Raw genomic sequence first — 17,677 nt, 5'->3', positions numbered from 1 at the left:
AGATTTCATAGACATTAGGGCTGGAAGGGACCTCGGAAGATCATCGAGTCCAGCCCCCTGCCCAAAGGGCAGGAAGTCAGCTGGGGTCATAGGATCCCAGCAAGATAAGCATCCAGTTTGCTCTCGAAGGTGTTCAAAGTAGGCGCTTGAACCACCTCCGGTGGCAGGCTGTTCCAGACCTTGGGGGCTCGGACAGTAAAGAAATTCTTCCTTATGTCCAGCCTGAAACGATCTTGTAGTAGTTTGTGACCATTCGACCTCGTCGTCATCCCTTGGGGCGCTCTGGTGAACAAACGTTCCCCCAGATACTGGTGGTCACCCCTGATAAACTTGTAGGTGGCCATCAGATCACCCCTGAGCCTGCGCTTTTCCAGGCTAAAGAGCCCCAGGGCTCTCAGCCTGTCATCGTAGGGTCTGCTTCCCTGACCCCTGATCATGCGCGTGGCTCTTCTCTGGACTCTCTCAAGTTTCTCCACATCCTTTTTGAACTGTGGAGCCCAAAACTGGGCGCAGTACTCCAGCTGCGGCCTCACTAAGGCTGAGTACAAGGGGAAAATGACGTCCCGGGATTTGCTTGAGATTACCCCTCCAAAACTTTTCAGAATTTAGAGGCACCCCATTTTAAAGAAACTAATATGTCATGAATACAATATAAACATTTCAAATCCATTACTAACATTAATACTGAGCCTTGGGGCTCCAGGACTCAAGAGTGCAGGGACATCTGGCCAGCAGGGACAATGTACTGGGCTCCAAGTGCAGCCCAGTACAGAGAGCACTAAGGGAGTGGGCGAGGTAAAGAGAGGGAAAGAGACATGCAAGACCTAGGCACTGGCAGGGGGAGGAGGCAGGCCAAGAGAGTGCCATGCTATGACTAAGTGGAACTGCACCAGGCACCTTCCACAGAGCCAGGTCAGAAAACAGGTATGGTATGGCAGAAGCATACACTCTTGCCTCAGCCCTTCCTGGTCTGACCCTGCATGGTGTTGGTGAAACTGCCCCAAGCACCTCTTTTCAGGAGGCACATAAAAGCCACCTGAGAAACAGCTGCAGCAGAAAGGCATAATGTTTTCTGTTGTGGCTCTTCCTAGTTTGACTCCAGCATGTCTCTGGAAAAACAAGTCGTGCAGGGCAGTTTCACTGCACAACAGCAGCAACCTGGCAGAACTGCTTCACGTACCTCCCTGTTCGGGACGCATGTCAGAGCCAAACCAGGAAGAGCTACAGCAGAAGCAATGTCCCTGTGTATACAATGTAAGGAAGGCAGATTGTGCCTTTCTGCTGCAGCTGCTTCTAAGTTCAGCTCTGACATGCCTCTTGAAAATAGAGGTGTACAGGGCAGTTCAACCCTGCAGCAGCAACACCGCCCCTGAGAGGTTCCTGGAGCACTCCAGGTGAGAACCACTGATCTAGAGAGAGACTCTCTCAGAGATTTTAGCACTGATGTCCTTTTACAAAATCCAACTGGTGAGCAATGAACTTCACAAACCCATGGCTAAAATCCAAGAGATGTGGAAAAGGAGCCCTGTGATGGGAATACCATGTTACCAGGGAAACTGAACAGAGTACAGGCAACCTTTCTAAGGAAAAAGGGTAGCAACAAAATGATCTTCACTAGAGAGGCTGGAAAGGAAAGAACAAGTCCATCTCACAAAGAAAAATTATCTGAATCACTTCTTCCACCATGTGCCCTGCTGCTGGGTCCAGACTGAGAAAGAACCAAACACAAATAAGGAGCCAGAGCCACTGGGAGACAAGTGGCTCATAGGCATGAGAAGGGTTAAGAAAGGCTGACTTCAGTGTGCTTAGGAAATTAGTTAGTGGGGCATTAAAGCTCAAGAGCATTGACAAAGTGGGGGTCCAGGAAGGGTGGTCGTTACTCAAGGAAGTGATCCTTCGGGCACAGAAGGAGGCAATCCCACTGCATAGAAAAGGAGGCAAAGGGACCAAGAAACCCTCCTGGATAAACAGGGAACTCCAGGAAAGCCTAAGGACAAAAAGAGGGCCATATAGGCTGTGGAAACAGGGGTAGTGTAGCAGGGCACTAAGGTGCCTGCTACTCGTAGAGCAGAGATAACTACCCAGGTGCAGGTTGCTAGGGCAACCAGAGGGAATTAGTGAGCCACACCTGCCAGTGGTCAGCTGACCGGAAGGGGCAGGGCCTGGCTCACATTTAAACCTCAGGGCTGAGGCCAGGCGGGGAGTTCCCTGCTGGCAGCCAAGGGGGAAGCAGCTCTGCCTGAGCAAGCAAAGAGGAGAGGCCTGACTGCACAAGCAACTCCTGATACTGGTGAGGGATGGAGCACCTCTGGTGTGGCTGGAATAATGTTAGAGCCCAGGGGCTTGTGTTTTGTTGGCTGTTTGACCAGTGGCTTGGGAGAGGCTATTAGGGGATGGAGGAGGCCTCATAGGGGGTCCATGGCAGCGTGGGGACCCGAGCACCGCAGAGGGCGCAGAATTGGGGGTGAGCTGACCCCAAGCGCCAGAGAAGGCGCAGGGCGAGACAGGGCTGCGGAGAGCCCGAGTGCCAGAGAAGGCTCAGAGCGAGACCGAAGAACGTCAGTTCCGTCAGTGAGGCTTGGGGCGTGGTAAAGGGGCAGTTGGAGCCACATATAGCCTATAAGGCTGGGGTGCACAGAAATGCCTATTACAGAACAGGGCCAGCGTACAGCAGGAAACTGTGTCCAAGAGGATGGAAAGGCAGCCTCCCTATTATATTTAACATCACAGATGTGGCAGGTGAGAATTGAGGGTGCTTTTAGGCCAACTTGGCACAGTAAGGGGGTGTTAGGAGAGATCACGGCAACCCCTAGGACGCCATCCCGTTACAGGTAGCTACCAAGGAGGAGTATACCTCCTTGGCTCACACTTACAGGGAATCAATTAGGAAGGTCAAAGCAGCATTAAGAACTCAGGCTGGCGACAAAAATTAAGGACAACAAAAAGTTCTTCTTCAAGTATATAGGGAGCAAAAAGAAGGTGCAGGGCAGTATACGACCCCTACGGGACAGACAGCTGGAACAAAGCAGAGCTTGTCAATGAATTCTTGGACTCAGATCTAGATAAGTCTCCCAAATGCATTACTGACAGAAGCAGGAGAATCACCAGCCCACCAACTCTCAGTGCCAACCTTGTAAAGAGACAGTTGGAGGGGTTGGATGTGTTTAAATCAGTGGGACCAGATGAGCTCCATTCAATGGTGCTGAAAGACATGGGTGTCTGGTGCACTTTTAGTCAGGGGGGCATGTGCCCCCTAACACCAGTCAGCGACTGGGGGACTGGACCACGTCTGGAACTTCTGTGACCACTTCCAGAAGCAGTGCGGCCGGTTTTGCTGGTGGCCCCACTCCCTGGCTGGCGCTTGCAGAGCGGGCACTGGTGTTCCCACCTGCCTCCCTGCCTGCTGGCTAAACAGAAAGCGCGGCCTGACAGGGTGCACCCGAGCTCTCCCTATGTGTCGCTCCTGCTGAAAGAATTAGCCATTTTCAAGAAGGGGAGAAAGGAGGATCCGGGTAACTACAGACCAGTTAGTCTCACTTCTGTCCTTGGGAAAACCTTTGAAAAAATTATCAAGGATCACATTCCTAGGACTCCAGTGGGTAATATAATGCTGAAGGGCAACCAGCATGGGTTCACAGCAGGTAAAACCTACCTGCTAACCTTGTTTCTTTCTATGACCAGGTCACTAAATGCTTAGATACAAATGGTCAAGGTATATGTCATCTACCTGGACTTTAAAGAGACCTTCAACACAATATCCCATCCTATTCTTATAAACAAATTGAATGGCTGTGCCATAGATGATTACACAGTCATGTAGGTGGCAAATTGGCTTAAGGGTTGGACCCAGAGAGTGGTGGTGGATGTGTTGATATTGACAGATGTGGGCAGTGCAGTCTGCCAAGGCTGTCCTTGGGCCATTGCTGTTCAGTGTTTTTTATCAGCAACCTGGACGAGGGCGTGGAAAGCACTCTGTCCAAATCTGCAGATGACACTAAACTATAGGGCGAAGCAAACACACTAATGAGAAGAAACTGAATCCAGACAGACCTGGGCAGGTTAGAGAAGTGGGCAGAGAAGACTAGGATGCAGTTCAACAAGGACAAGTGCAAGGTGCTGCACCTAGGGAGAGGGAATCATCAGCACACCTACAGGCAGGGGGGATGATTATCTCAGCAGCACACTGGCAGAAAGAGATCTCGGAGTTGTTGTCAACTCCAAGATGAACATGAATTGTCAATGTGACAAAGTCATTAGCAGAACTAACTGCACTTTGTCATATATTAGTAGGTGCATCATGAACAGGTCCAGGGAGGTGATGCTTCCCACCTATGCGGTACTGGTCAGGCCACAGCTAGAGTACTGCATCCAATTCTGGATGCCGCAATTCAGGAGTGATGTGGACAACCTTGAGAGGGTCCAGAGGAGGGCCACTCATATGGTTAGAGGCCTGCATGGAAAACCTTATGAAGAAAGGCTGAGGGACCTGGACCTTTCCAGCCTCCGCAAGAGAAGGCTGAGGGGGGATCTTGTGGCAGTATACAAGCTCACCAGGGTGGGCAGCAGGGAATACGAGATGCTCCGTTTACTATAGCACCCCTTGGAATAACCAGGAACAACGGCCACAAGCTGATATACAGTAGATTTAGGTTGGACATCAGAAAGAAATTCTTCACCATTAGGGTTGCCACAATCTGGAACGGGCTTCTAAGGGAGGTGGTGCTCTCCCCTATATTGGGGGTCTTCAAGAGGAGACTGGACACGCACCTGGCTGGGGTCACATGACCCAGCATGTTTTTCTGCCACTGGCAGGGAGTCAGACTCAATTATCCTTTGAGGTCCCTTTCGACCCTAGCATCTATAAATCAATGGGTTACAGGAGCAAGCCAGCACCTTCTATATGATCTGAAGCCTTGTAGGTAAAACAGTTTGAGAGAAGGGAAAAGGCTTGTTCCTCTCACCCCTCTCAGTGCTAATCTTACCTAAATGTCAGTTGGGAGAAGGAATTTCATTTTCCTTGATGTTATGTGAGAACAGGGAACTTTACCTTCCCCAAAAATATAGCAGGCTCCAGTGAAGCTTTCCTGTTTGCTTTGCAAATCATGGAAATAAGGGTCCCCCTGTCTAGGGGAGTGGCAGGGGCAGATCTTGGAGGGGAAAAGACAGGCATGCGTACACTGTTCTATGCCACTAATTCATTTGGTTTCAGTGAAGAAGGTTCCACAGAGCCTGAAGAACTGTTTCAGTGTGGATGCTGCTCACACACCAGCTGGGTACTATGGCTAGCTCTGTTATTTCAGCACAGATTTACTTGCATACTAGCTGGGAGCAGAGCTACTGTGACCTGCTGCTAGCTCTAAGGAGAGAGATGCTGCCTCTCAAACTTTAAAAATAAAGTTTGGCTTTCTGAGGAATGTAAGAGTTTGTTTTTTTCAGGAGGGGGGTGGGGGCATAAGCTAAACCAGTGAAAACGACATCTTAAAACAACAACAACAACAAAACACTGCTTGGGAGAACCCAATTCTGGGCCTCTCTGAATAGGCTGCTCCACCTGCAAAGAATTTTGGAAAGTTCTTCATGCAGCAACCCAGGCCCAGAACACTGTTGTAGCTTGCCCCCAGGTCCCAGAGATGGGAAAGCTCTCTTCTGCAAGGGCTCTGACATGGAGAAATCTGAAAATCCAAAAGCTTTGGAAAGATAACCTCTTAAGTATACATTAAAGCAAAGTCACCTTCCTGAATCTGCAAAGAGGATAAACCACTAACTCCAAAACTTGTGAACTTATTACATCCATTGCCTTAGACTTCAGTTTTGTCTAGTCACGGTTAAACTTCCACTGAGAAATCACAGGCAATTCAGAATTGTGTAAATTGTGTAAATAAAGCCTGTTATGTTTAATATGGTGTCAGCTAGTCATGCCCTCATACAAAGGACAGCTGATCTTGTTGGAACGAGCCCATACAGTATTAAGTGTTACTGTCTTATTCGTTCATTCAGACTATAGGGAATTAAGCAAGTCTGCTGGGACTAAGGTAAGCCATCCTTCAGTTGTTTGCTGGTCTGTTTTATATATTCAATATCCATATTAACATATTCAACTGTATTTATAGCATTACTACTTGGTTTTTCAGATATGGCAAATTTCTTTATTATAATAAATTTAGATAATTCTTAAATAAGGATGAAATTCAATTAGGAAGAGGGTTCTTTCTTGTGTATAAAAGTCCTTATGAAGAAAGTTTAAATGTTAAACTTCTTATAAAATCATATCTATAGAAATTACTATGAATAGCTTGTTTCTTTTTTATATTAGAATTACCCCTTGAATATGTCAGGTTATATAAGTTATTATAAAAATATACTGACACTTGTTCACCTATTTTCAGGGCAGCCTAGACATTCTTCCTCAGTTGTTAGCCAAATGAGTTTTATTTCCAGATATCAAAACATAATTCATTTGATTACAGTACTTTTACAGTGATAAAGTTCATCTGATGAAGCTGCCATTCTAATACTTTGTACAACTTAAAACGCAAAACATATTTATAATGTCACTTTCAGGCTACAACTATGTTGTAGTCAGTTTCAGCAGGGTAAATCAGACTGTGCAGAGTTCCTTACTGCTACAGCTAGATCAATACTTAAACTAGCTAGCCTAAAAGCAAGTTTAGATCTTTCTACTCAATAGTCACTTATGTAACTATAGTGTATATGTACTCATTTTCAATCCTTTTCTAAAAAAAAAAAAAGTGCCCATAGCATAGTTTGCACCCTATTTTTATATTTTAAAAATATACACTTACCTGTCACAGATTCTGATCTGGAATGCTCTTCACTATCTGAATCCTCTAACAAGTCATCACTAAAAGCAAAACACGGATCAAGGAGATAAAAAGAGAAAGTTGTATGAGATTATGCTCTCTGCAAAAAAAACCAAAAAAACCAAAAAAAACCCCACAAAAACCCTCCTCCTTTGAAGTTCTTCATAGTGAACACCTCTGAAAGGGAGAGCAGTCAAACTGCACTTCAACGATTCTAGAGAGAGATGTAATTTGTTGTGTTAGTTTGAAGTCATGTCTCCAATGATTCTGTAAGCAATTTTAATGCTTTTACAGAATCTACCATGGACTGGTCACCTTGTACATGGCACTGGCCATGAATAATACTACCAGGCACAACATATAGCTAGGAAAGAAGGCACAGAGCTCAACTACAAGGAACCTAGAGGTGTTCTGAATCTGTTTCAGCCTCTCCTGGACTGTAACTCACCTGTATAGTTACTTGTAAAGACTTGTCATGACTCAAATGCTACTTTCACAGTAGCTTCACTTTTAAGTCAAGCAACTCTTTAGTTGAAATGAAACACCACTATAATATAGATACCTATAACTGATATATCTATATCAATATATTTATCTATCTACATATATTAGTGGTTTTTCATTTAAATCACAGAAAAATGTGGATTTGGATTTTTTTTAACTGAAAATTGGGGATTTTTTTAAATTAGAGAAAACTAGGACCCCTGCTTATGAACGAGCACATCTGAGGCAAGTTGGATGGATAACAGATAAAGGTGCACTGATACATCAGTTTGGTTGGCTATTGGATCTGCATCGATAAAAGGAGAAGTGATGTTATCAGCTCTCAGCTTTTTTTGGTCATTGTAGCCAATAATTACTGCCACATATGAGAAGCAAGCGTAGTCCAGCCCCCAAGCCCTGATGCCAGCCTGAGCCCATGACAGACTACACATTCTGGCAAGCAGTGGGAGGAAGAGGGGGAGCCAGGGAGTGGTCACAGGATGCTATGCTCACCAAAGGGACCCTTACAATGTCATGATAATGTCATACGTGCAGCAAGGACCTGAGCACTAGGGCTGCCTCCAAGATGTTGGGCTGTGTGCGGGTGGGGTAAAATGCCAGAATATTCCACTCTACCAGGCACCTTGGCAAAAGCCACTTCTCCCCAGCATCCATGGGAAATTCAGCTGCACAGGGCCCACTGGCACAGAGACAGCAGCATGCTCTGGAGCTCCAAATTTGCCCAGTATCATTGTCTGTGTGAGGGTCTACTCCACCCACCTGGGATGGCAGCACACACTGCATGGGGCTGCAAGTAGGACCCACGGGCAAGGTGGCAATGTGCGTGGGAATAAGGTGGTCCACTGCCTTCCTCATCAAGGGCCAGAGCAGGCAGGAGGCATGAGTGCATACGTTTGTTATAAATGTAAAAAAACCCAAACAAACAAAAGGTTTATATGTCAGTAGTTTAAAATGCCTTGCACTATCACTAAATACTGGTTGTTGGATAGGCCTATAGATATGGTTGGTTAATCATCGGCTTTCGGTACTGGCCAAGAAATCTTGATCGGTGCACCCCTAATAACAGAGATGTTTGCTCCTGAGTCCAGCACTACTGGGCTCCCCCTTGCCTCTTATGTTGGATTAACTCTTTAGACTGTATGCAGAACTCGGAACTCTCCAAAACAGAATTAGATGTTGGATTTTTCTTCCAGCAGCTGTTAACATGCAGTGTCTGCTAGGCTTTGCACTCTTATAGTAGGTGTCAGCTCTCCTGGGGGACATAGACTCTGAGGATGTGTAAGTATGCAAAAAAACAAAAACAAACAAAAAAAAATTTCTGCTTCTATGTATACTAGCATTCTCTATTTCCTTCAATTTAATGAGAAAAGCTAGAAAGGTGACAGAAGATTCCTTAACAATCATCTCTGAGTACCCGCTTTCTTATCTTTTCAATAATACCACCATCTCACATGCCAACAATGAATTTTCAATACAGCAATGAGAACTGTATACAACAAAACAGCAAAACAACAGAAACACACATATTGTGAATACAGGTATTTGTCAATACCTCTCTTTCCTTTGCCCACTATCATGTCTGTAGGCAGAATCACGGCATCTAACATATTAGCACTCCTTCTGGAATACAGAACCTTATTTTCCCTATGGTATTGCTAGGCTTTGCAAATCATGATACTCCAGTAAACCCCAGTAACTTATCCCAAGGAGTCTCTTTGTAAAGTGCCTCACTTACATACATTTACTTGTTGAATTAGCTAGTAAATTTGTGAACACACACTTATTAGAACTTCTGTAGCTTTCACAATGAGGTACAAATAGACTAAGAAATCAGAGTCATGGTAATGCAACTTCCAGTAGTTCTTAAGTAACTTTATTTGATTTAAAATGATTAAAACACTTAAAACCATTTATCTATGACTAAAATGAAGAACTAGGCTTTGTGCCCCTCAATACTCCAGTAAACCCCAATAATGTATCCATTGCATAGAGCACAATGAGATGTGGTATTCCTGCTAGCCACAAGGTAAAAACGAACAAACTAAAAAAATAGATTAATAAAGTGTACTTAAATAATGTGGAGGTAAAACAGCAGCTTCTCAGTGAAAAACCCCAGCATCCACGAGCTTAGATTCAAACCAAGTTTTTATATCCCTGGCAATACATAAACTTCTTTATTCCACAATGTACCCCATCTCCAGATACAAGCAAATGAAGAATCAAGGTCTCCCACATTTTAACAAAAAGGCATTTTGAATACATTACCTCAAATGAAACATTTTAAAGTATTTATTTTAAAATTCTGTAGGTTAACATACCTGTCTCCTTCTAATTTTGGTATATCTGAGCAGCTAGAGGAATCTTCTAGCCATGCTAGTGTTGGTCTCCTTGAGTCAACCCCTGAGCTCTGTTCTCCTGACAACATAAGCTGTTGCACGATTGCTGGATCATATGCATTGATCTCAAACTTTAAGTGAACCTAAGCAAACAAAAATGTAGAGATGTATGCAGTTTTAAATTTAACATAATTATTAAAGAAATCAGTAAATTTAGTAAGTACCTTCATCAGTTTGGAAACATCCCATATGCAGATCTTTCCTCGCTTTGTTGCAGCAGCTAAAAAGTGAGGGCAGCTTCCAGATCCAAAGCAAGCTATTCTGTCAGTGCCATCCGTGCAAGGAAACTGTGCAGGACTTGTTGCCAGTGTGACTGAGAGGGGTACGTTCTGCGTGTGCTCACCTTTGACAAACGGGCAGTTTGGGGAATGTCTCTCATGTTCTGACCTTCACGAATTAAAAACAAGCCATCAAAACCATTGGATTCTCATAGCAGCAAGTTTCAACAGAATAGCAACTATTACAACTATCATACAGTCCATGTTTATAAAGATACTATCATATATGGTATTTCAGTTTGGGGAAAAGAAAGTTAAATTATGCTAGATTGGAACCATTTTATATGAGCATAAAAATATTACATAGTAAAGGACTCCAGATTGCATGGTCTCTCAACCACCTTGTATAAAAGGACTTGTGCTTTAATTACTTAATGATGCTTAATGTATTTCAGCACCAGGGACCTACATTCAATATCGTTAACAGAAGTAACTATAAACTTATGATCCGATTGGCTACTACCCTTGAAAGAGCAAGCAACTTGATGCTACTAAGAAGAGTAGGCTTACATTCTAGAGAGTACGTACATTATCGTCACTTGTAATATAAGAGTTACCTTGTGAAGGATTAGGATATAGAAATACAAGCAATTTGCTACCAGAGTAAAAAGGGTTGGGTCAACTAGCCCCCTTAAGGAAAGAGACTAAACTATCATGGTTTAAAATTTCACTTACCATGGGGTAAAGACATGTATATAAGCAGTTACCACTGATTTTTTAAAATCCATTGCCAAGAATGCTTCATAAATACTACTTAAGATATTCACCATTTTATCTGAATATTTTCATCCAACAACCAAGGCAGAAAAAAAAATAGATCTACCACACAAATCTTTACACTTACCAAGGTTCATCTGTAGGCTCCCAGCACACCAAGCATACACTACATGTAAAACACATGGCTCTGTCATCTCCTGATGAAGCAGGCTACGAAAAGGTAAACAGCAGTTTTGTACAGATATATTTTAAAAAGAAATGGTTTCATATTTTAATTATTAAAAAGCCCTAACTAAATGCTTTGAACACAGACCACATTAAAGGGGAAAAAAAATGTAAGGTTACTGTATTTACTTGACTATAAGGTGAGCCTGAATATAAGACAACCCCCAAGTAATTAGATTCTATATGTAAAAGTTATAATGTTCCACATATAGAATCTAATTATTGGAGGTTTGCCTTGAATTTGTCCCCCTCCCACTGCTAAAGAATGGCAAAAAAAAAATAGGGCATCAGGTTTATTTTACCCTTGCCCTCTCCTCCCCCTCCTCACCGACTTCTTCCCCCTGCAACTCCTTTTCCCCTCCTTACTGTCAGACCCTACTCTCTCTGAACACACAGAAGTTAGGAGCAAGTCTGAAATCAAAGCATGTATGCAAAGTACTACAGTTACCCACAGACCTATTTCATCCAGAATTGGTGCATTTCATTTTACCTTTGTTCAAACTGCTGCAAATTTTAGCACAGCTACGCCATAAATACACTTTTAAGTTGCAATTTCATATCTACTCTCATACAGTACAAATTATGCACAATATTAGTCCAAGGTCAAAAAGGTTCATGATTTACTATATAGTTCACTGGGCTGGGACCCACCAGTGTCAGTTTCAAGTCATGGTGACCCCACAGCTCAGCACTGCTCAGTATGTGTGCACTCCAGATACCCCCCACCAAACTCTCCATTCATGACTGGAACCAGGTGTTCTTGTCATGAGCCCTGGGATCCTCCAAAAATGTATATGCAGATGAGATGCAGGGCAACCTGGTCAGGCTCCACTTTATGGAGGGCAGGGCCACACTAATCATGTGACCAGCTAAGAGAAGGGATGACAGAGGAATTCTGGGTAAACTGTCTGATCCCTGTTTGGTGGTGTTTGCCAGACATTTAACATTGGAAACGGGAAATAAAAGGCACTACTCAACGTATTCAATGTAGTGGCTAATCATGACTTGAAAAGAGTCAGCACTGAGGGATGCTGAACACAACTTGCACTACTGTATATCTTATTCACATAGGCTGCACTAATCTATCTTATTGTAGGTTCTCATCCGTATGTTTGTCCAGTATGGACCATGTGTTTTAAAGGTATGTTCAGTGTTGGCTGCATTTAATCAGCTTCATAGCTGGTTTCCATTACTGAGCACATGCTGCTTTTAGCAGCAGTCCCAAGACAGGCAATGTATTTAATGCAGTTTCTTTGTATGCAAATATAAGACGACAGGCTTTTTTTCCCCCAATACTGACGGGGCGGGGGGGACGATGACTTTTGTGTATGCAAGTAAATATGGTACTTCAGTAAGTCCAAGTAAGCCGGTGTACTCTAGTGAATAATTAAAAAAAAAAGAACTGAAACAAGTTTACTGTTTTTTCTGCCTTATTTCAATTTCTCTTCCTGAAGGAAAAAGATTCCAACTATACAGAAACTGTTCAAATCATTAGATTGCTGAAAAGATATTAAACAAAGTATAAAACTGAGCTTGGCTAAATTCTCCGATGGAGCAGTACAGGATTTAAGAAGAGCTAAATATTGAAACTCAGATCAAATATCATCCACCGACTAGTGAAAAAAATAACTTCAAAATAATTCAAAGTGCATCCTCACTGTATTACAAAACCATGAGACTTCCCTGAAGATGGTCAACATTTTCAAAATGCAAGTTATGTTTTCTCTTGATCTCGTGCTGATGACAAGATATGGAGAGAATGAGCTTTAAAAAGCATTATAATCCCTTCCCCTAGAGACTGTATTATATCAGAAACTGATCTTTTTACCTGATGATAGAACCCAGCCTGAGCCATTGGGTCTGGTTGTGCCCACCTATACCCTACGTGAGGCCATGAGGTGAATGTCTCCCGTCTGTTAGCTTCACTATACATCAACGATCTAAAAACAAAAAAGGTATTACCCATAAAATGTCATTCAAAACCAAGATAAAAAAAAAATTAATTCATGAAAACCTTCACAAATAGCTTAGAAAGTATTTAGAAAAAAAAAAATCAAAGCAATTCCTGTCAGCTTCTTTTAAAGTCATCAAGAAAGCAAAAGGGGGGGGGGGGAAGAAAATTAAAGAACATTTCCTTATTTAGTTTTCCAGATTATTTTTTAAAATAATCAAAATCAATACTATAGGCTGAGTTCCAAAAACAGCAACAGAAAAGACTTCTCTTTAATTTAGTCAGATTGAAGAAAATAACTATTAAACATTGTCAAAATTATTCTTCCTTTAATATTAAAATTTAGACCACATCACCATATGGAAGATAAGAGTATCTGAAAAAAAAATCTCACTGTGTTATTCTGCCTACTACAAGCAATACAGAATGCCAAGTTTTTTAGTTCACTACAGAGATAGTATCATGATAGTATCAAAAGGGTCATTTATTTCAGCCTCCAACTCTGAATCTATACCAGGTCTATTTAAAACAGGAGTACTCAAGCCCTGGCCTGCATGCCAGATTTAGCTCTGGTACCATATAATCAGCCCATGGGGCTCCCCACAGGTCCAGACCCATGGACAGCTCCAGGGTTTGGGTGGGATGCTGGATACAAGCAGGCAGGGCTAGGCCCCAGGGCCCAACCCCAGTGTTCGGGCAGCGCCAGGCCTCTGGGATCCTATCCCAGAATGCAGGGCACTGGGAGGAGGTAGTGCCAGGCTCCCCAGGACTCATATCTGTGCAGGGGATGGTACCAGGTTCCCAAGACCCAGTTCCAGCACATGGGGTGGCAGGAGGGGGTGACACCAGGCCCCTAAGACCTAATCCTGGCACACGGGGCGGGATAAGGTGGTGCCAGGCCCCAGGGCCCAATCCAGCCATATACAGAGGTATAAAACTTTTATCTTTTCATATATCCACTATTTTTTCTTTCTTCCTTTAGTATACAAACTCATGGGTTTTAAATTACTATATAATAAATTGGTCCAGGATATAAATGATCCAAGATTTCATCCCACAATGCAGTGGAGATGCTCTCAGGGTGCACATACACCCCCTATGCGCTGATGCACCCTCTGACAGGCTCTGCTCCCCACTTAGGTGAAGGGGGCAAGTGGGAGCACTGGTGTGCCCCCCCATGAACACCGTCCAGGGATTGGGAGCGCTAGATGAAGCACCACGGCCATCTCCTGGTCAGCAAGGACAGACCCCCCCCCCCATTGTTGACTGGTTGTTGAGAGGGCACATGCCCCCCCCCCCCCCCGGACTAAAGTGGTACCAGTCACCCATGCCACAGTCCACCACAGAGATGGAAAGGAGTGTTAGTTTGAGATCTGAAGTTGCTGGATAAAGAAACAAGCACTGTGATGCAACACACTGACCTTAACAAACATAACTGGTGATAACGTAAGACAGCATTTTGAATAATGTGCTAGAAACAAGGAATTATACAATCATGGATTTGAGAATTATTCCCTTTCTCTAAGCTCAGTGAAAGGGGTTTAGGGCATTTTCAGTATTTATACAAGAGCTATTTGCTTTTATGCGGCATTTTCACAGGGGTACACTTTTGTCATGTAGCTGATCTGTGCCATGCTACCGAAGAGTACATAAACTACTATTTAGAGCAGGGCAGCTAAATTAATCTGAACCCAGGCCAACTCCACCTATGAAACTGGAAGAATCAACAGAAGCAGACTATGGACAAATCAAATCTTGGATGAAGACCTAAGGAAAAATATGGGTGCTCCAAGAATTGGTATTGACACTTCTCTCCAAATACTGCCAGTACAAAAATGCTTCAGAAGATACCAGATTACTCAGCACTATACCAGCTTTGACCAGTAAGTAGGTCTCATTTATTACCTTAGCAGCAGCAGCACTGGGAAGCAGGAAAAGATGGGGTGATAGCTGCCAGGATGATACAGCCTTCCACTATCAGTAGTAAGAAGGAAGAAAGTGACTAAAAAGTATGTATGTAAACATTTATATTCCTCTGTGGTGGTGGCACAAAAATCTAAGGGTTGGGAAATTTAAGTAGTCTTGCACATAGGAACCAAGACTCAGAAGAAGTGAGAATCCTGAACAAATAATAACTGTAAAGAAGCATCATTTAAAAGCAGCTTTTAACATTACACATAAATGCTTAAAGTAACTTTGACAAATTTTCTAGATCCTCTTTTTTCTTGTATCCAACTTAGAGTCTATGTCAACTTTTTTGTCAAAAAAATCTGAATGATAAAAAAAATACCTTGATGAAAGCAAAAGATAAGAAATTCCTTATTTAGCTACTTGAATGTTTCAACATACCTGTCCACAGATCGACCAGGTCCCACACCAAGTTCTGGTCGTGCACTGGGTAAGAGGTAAGACAACCTATCCATCACAGAGGATGCTACAGGTAAGGCAGCAATATTTTGATTTATCTTCTTAAGTTCATTTACAATGGCACTGGCGACAGACTTCAATACATGATGAGGAAGGTGGAACATAACTGTTGCCCACTAAGTTAAGAAAGAAAAGCATCCAATTAGTGATATTTGGAAGTTATTACAAGAAGATACAGTTTGTATTACACCATATTACACCTGGCATATGTACACCATATGTGCACACCATATTACACCTGGCAAATCAACAAAAATAAAAGAATATTAATTCTTGGTTTTGAGCTTAATAAGCACGTTTTAAATACTGGGATCTTAATGCTAATGTAACAGATTAATCATAATTCAGGGAACCTAAGTATATTTATCACTGCCTGCAACCTGATCCTTCTGTTCTACATATGCCAGTCAAATCTCAGCAATGAGATTTCTAGAGATTCCCAATTCAAAGTTTCTGTGGAATATAAATACTGAATTATTTCAATTATAAGCACAAAAAAATGCAAGTGACAACTTAAAGCTCAAATCGTTGTTTTATACACTAATGTCTTAGTGCTTAAAATTTAAAGCTTGTCATGAACTTAATTCTCATTAAAGAGACTTTTCTTCAGCCATAATGGGAAAAAAATTATAAGAACAGTTTAAAATCAGAAATTCTGTAGAGATTTGGTGCAATTTATTTAAAAGCACTTTTTGCCAACTAATTTGTTACTCATTCATAATATTGTTTGCAAATAGGGGGAACTGATATTTAACTTTTTTAATGAGCTGCTGAGAATATGAAAACAGACTATCCTTTATTCATATTTTTAGCATTTGATGGAATATTCAACACTGCAAAGAAATGAGGAAGGCCATTAAATTAATAAATGTGTCTTTGTTTAAAAGTAATAGGAGTACTACAGTAACATCAAGGGTAACTAACTAACATATTCAAAAACTATTCAAATGCAACTAAGTGACTCCTTGGGACATTTAAACTTCTATCTTGCACTTGATAGAGGCAGTTCTGTGTATACTTATAAGGAAAAGTTCTGTTCTAGAGTTACTAGAGTTCTGTTCTCAAGTTCCGAGATGCAATACTTCTAGAAGACAGACTCCATTAAAATTCTGCTTAGTCTCCCACAGACTTTGTAAGGCAACTGCTAGGATGTACAAGGACAAGGGGGGGGGGGGTGTGGAATATACCAGACAACTGATTGAATTCTGAAAGATACCTCACCAAACCTTTAGTTACCCGTGCATGTAAAAAGCCACGTGGACGGAAACCATCATATGCAAGAACTAACGAACACATAATAAGGAACATTCCTATCTGAATGAAATTTGCCAGACTTAAGTACATGTTGAGCATTAATCACCACGCTGGTGTTCAAAAGCTGTAGGACACAAGTGAGCATAGCTTACCAATGCACTCTTAAAAGCAGCATATTAAAAGCTGTGGTTCTGCAGGGTAAGAGGTATACTACAAACATACCCCCTTATCAAAACAATTTGGATGAAAAGGCTCAAATTAAAAAGCACTGAATTCCTTAATTTACCATATGCTTTTTATTTTGACAGCTCTGAGCACTTTATGATCTCCAAACAGTTTACCCTATGGATGCTACATGAATGCCTAATTTATGCTGACATTGAGACTTGACACACTTCAGTACATTTGTCCAGTTGCTTCCAAATATAACAAAATATGGTTAATCAACCACCAGAATTTGTCGCTATTACATTATTTGTTTGTGCCCTCAAGGTCCACAGGAACCCTACTGATTTGCATGGCTAACATTTTGGCCGATTATTTTAAAGCGCAATTCATCTCGTCCAAAACTATACCCATTGTAAATCGCAATAAAGTTTGCTATTGATAGATCATCAGTTTAAGGTGGCACCAAAGAACCCAGGTTACTTGTATCCAGGTGGTACACAAGCCACTTGAGTCATAGTTGGTTGCTAAATTAAGGACAAGCCACTCAGCTGTTGGTAGAGCTTTTGCTTTAAGAGATCCACTTCTTCAATCTGCTGGGAATCAGCAGCAGCCCCACACAGCTGATCAGAGAAGCAGCACCCTGTGAAGCAAAAGCCTCAGCAAAAAGATGGAGCACCTCAGTGGTCCCACACAAACCCTTGTCTTCAAAGGGGGGGGATAAAGAAGCCTAATCATGTAAAGTACCCGGGTCCTAGCAAAAGGATCTAGCAGCTCATAAACACTTTGCAGATTTAAGAGAAGCTCTAGTATGCAAGGCCAAATTAAAGGTAAGGACAACTAATGATCCATGAATGCCTAAATCTCTAATGAACAGTTGAAAATATGGCTATCAGTAAATAATTATCTTTATCAATCCTCCTAGAATGATGAATCTGG

The 17,677-nt window shown here is 42.3% G+C and overlaps 1 protein-coding gene across 1 annotated transcript in view; it reads right to left on the bottom strand.

Moving 5' to 3' along the window:
* The window catches only part of BIRC6 (baculoviral IAP repeat containing 6), a 322,923-nt gene that overhangs the window by 284,591 nt on the left and 20,655 nt on the right, over positions 1-17,677 (bottom strand). Inside the window, 6 exon segments of the mRNA XM_019500584.2 lie at positions 6,804-6,862; positions 9,644-9,804; positions 9,886-10,108; positions 10,844-10,926; positions 12,770-12,881; positions 15,242-15,435. Coding sequence (XP_019356129.1) covers positions 6,804-6,862; positions 9,644-9,804; positions 9,886-10,108; positions 10,844-10,926; positions 12,770-12,881; positions 15,242-15,435 — 832 coding nt within the window.

The sequence above is a fragment of the Alligator mississippiensis genome, chromosome 1 (genome assembly GCF_030867095.1).
Source record: "Alligator mississippiensis isolate rAllMis1 chromosome 1, rAllMis1, whole genome shotgun sequence".
Taxonomy (NCBI): Eukaryota; Metazoa; Chordata; order Crocodylia; family Alligatoridae; genus Alligator; species Alligator mississippiensis.
This window is presented reverse-complemented; position numbering and strand designations above follow the sequence as displayed.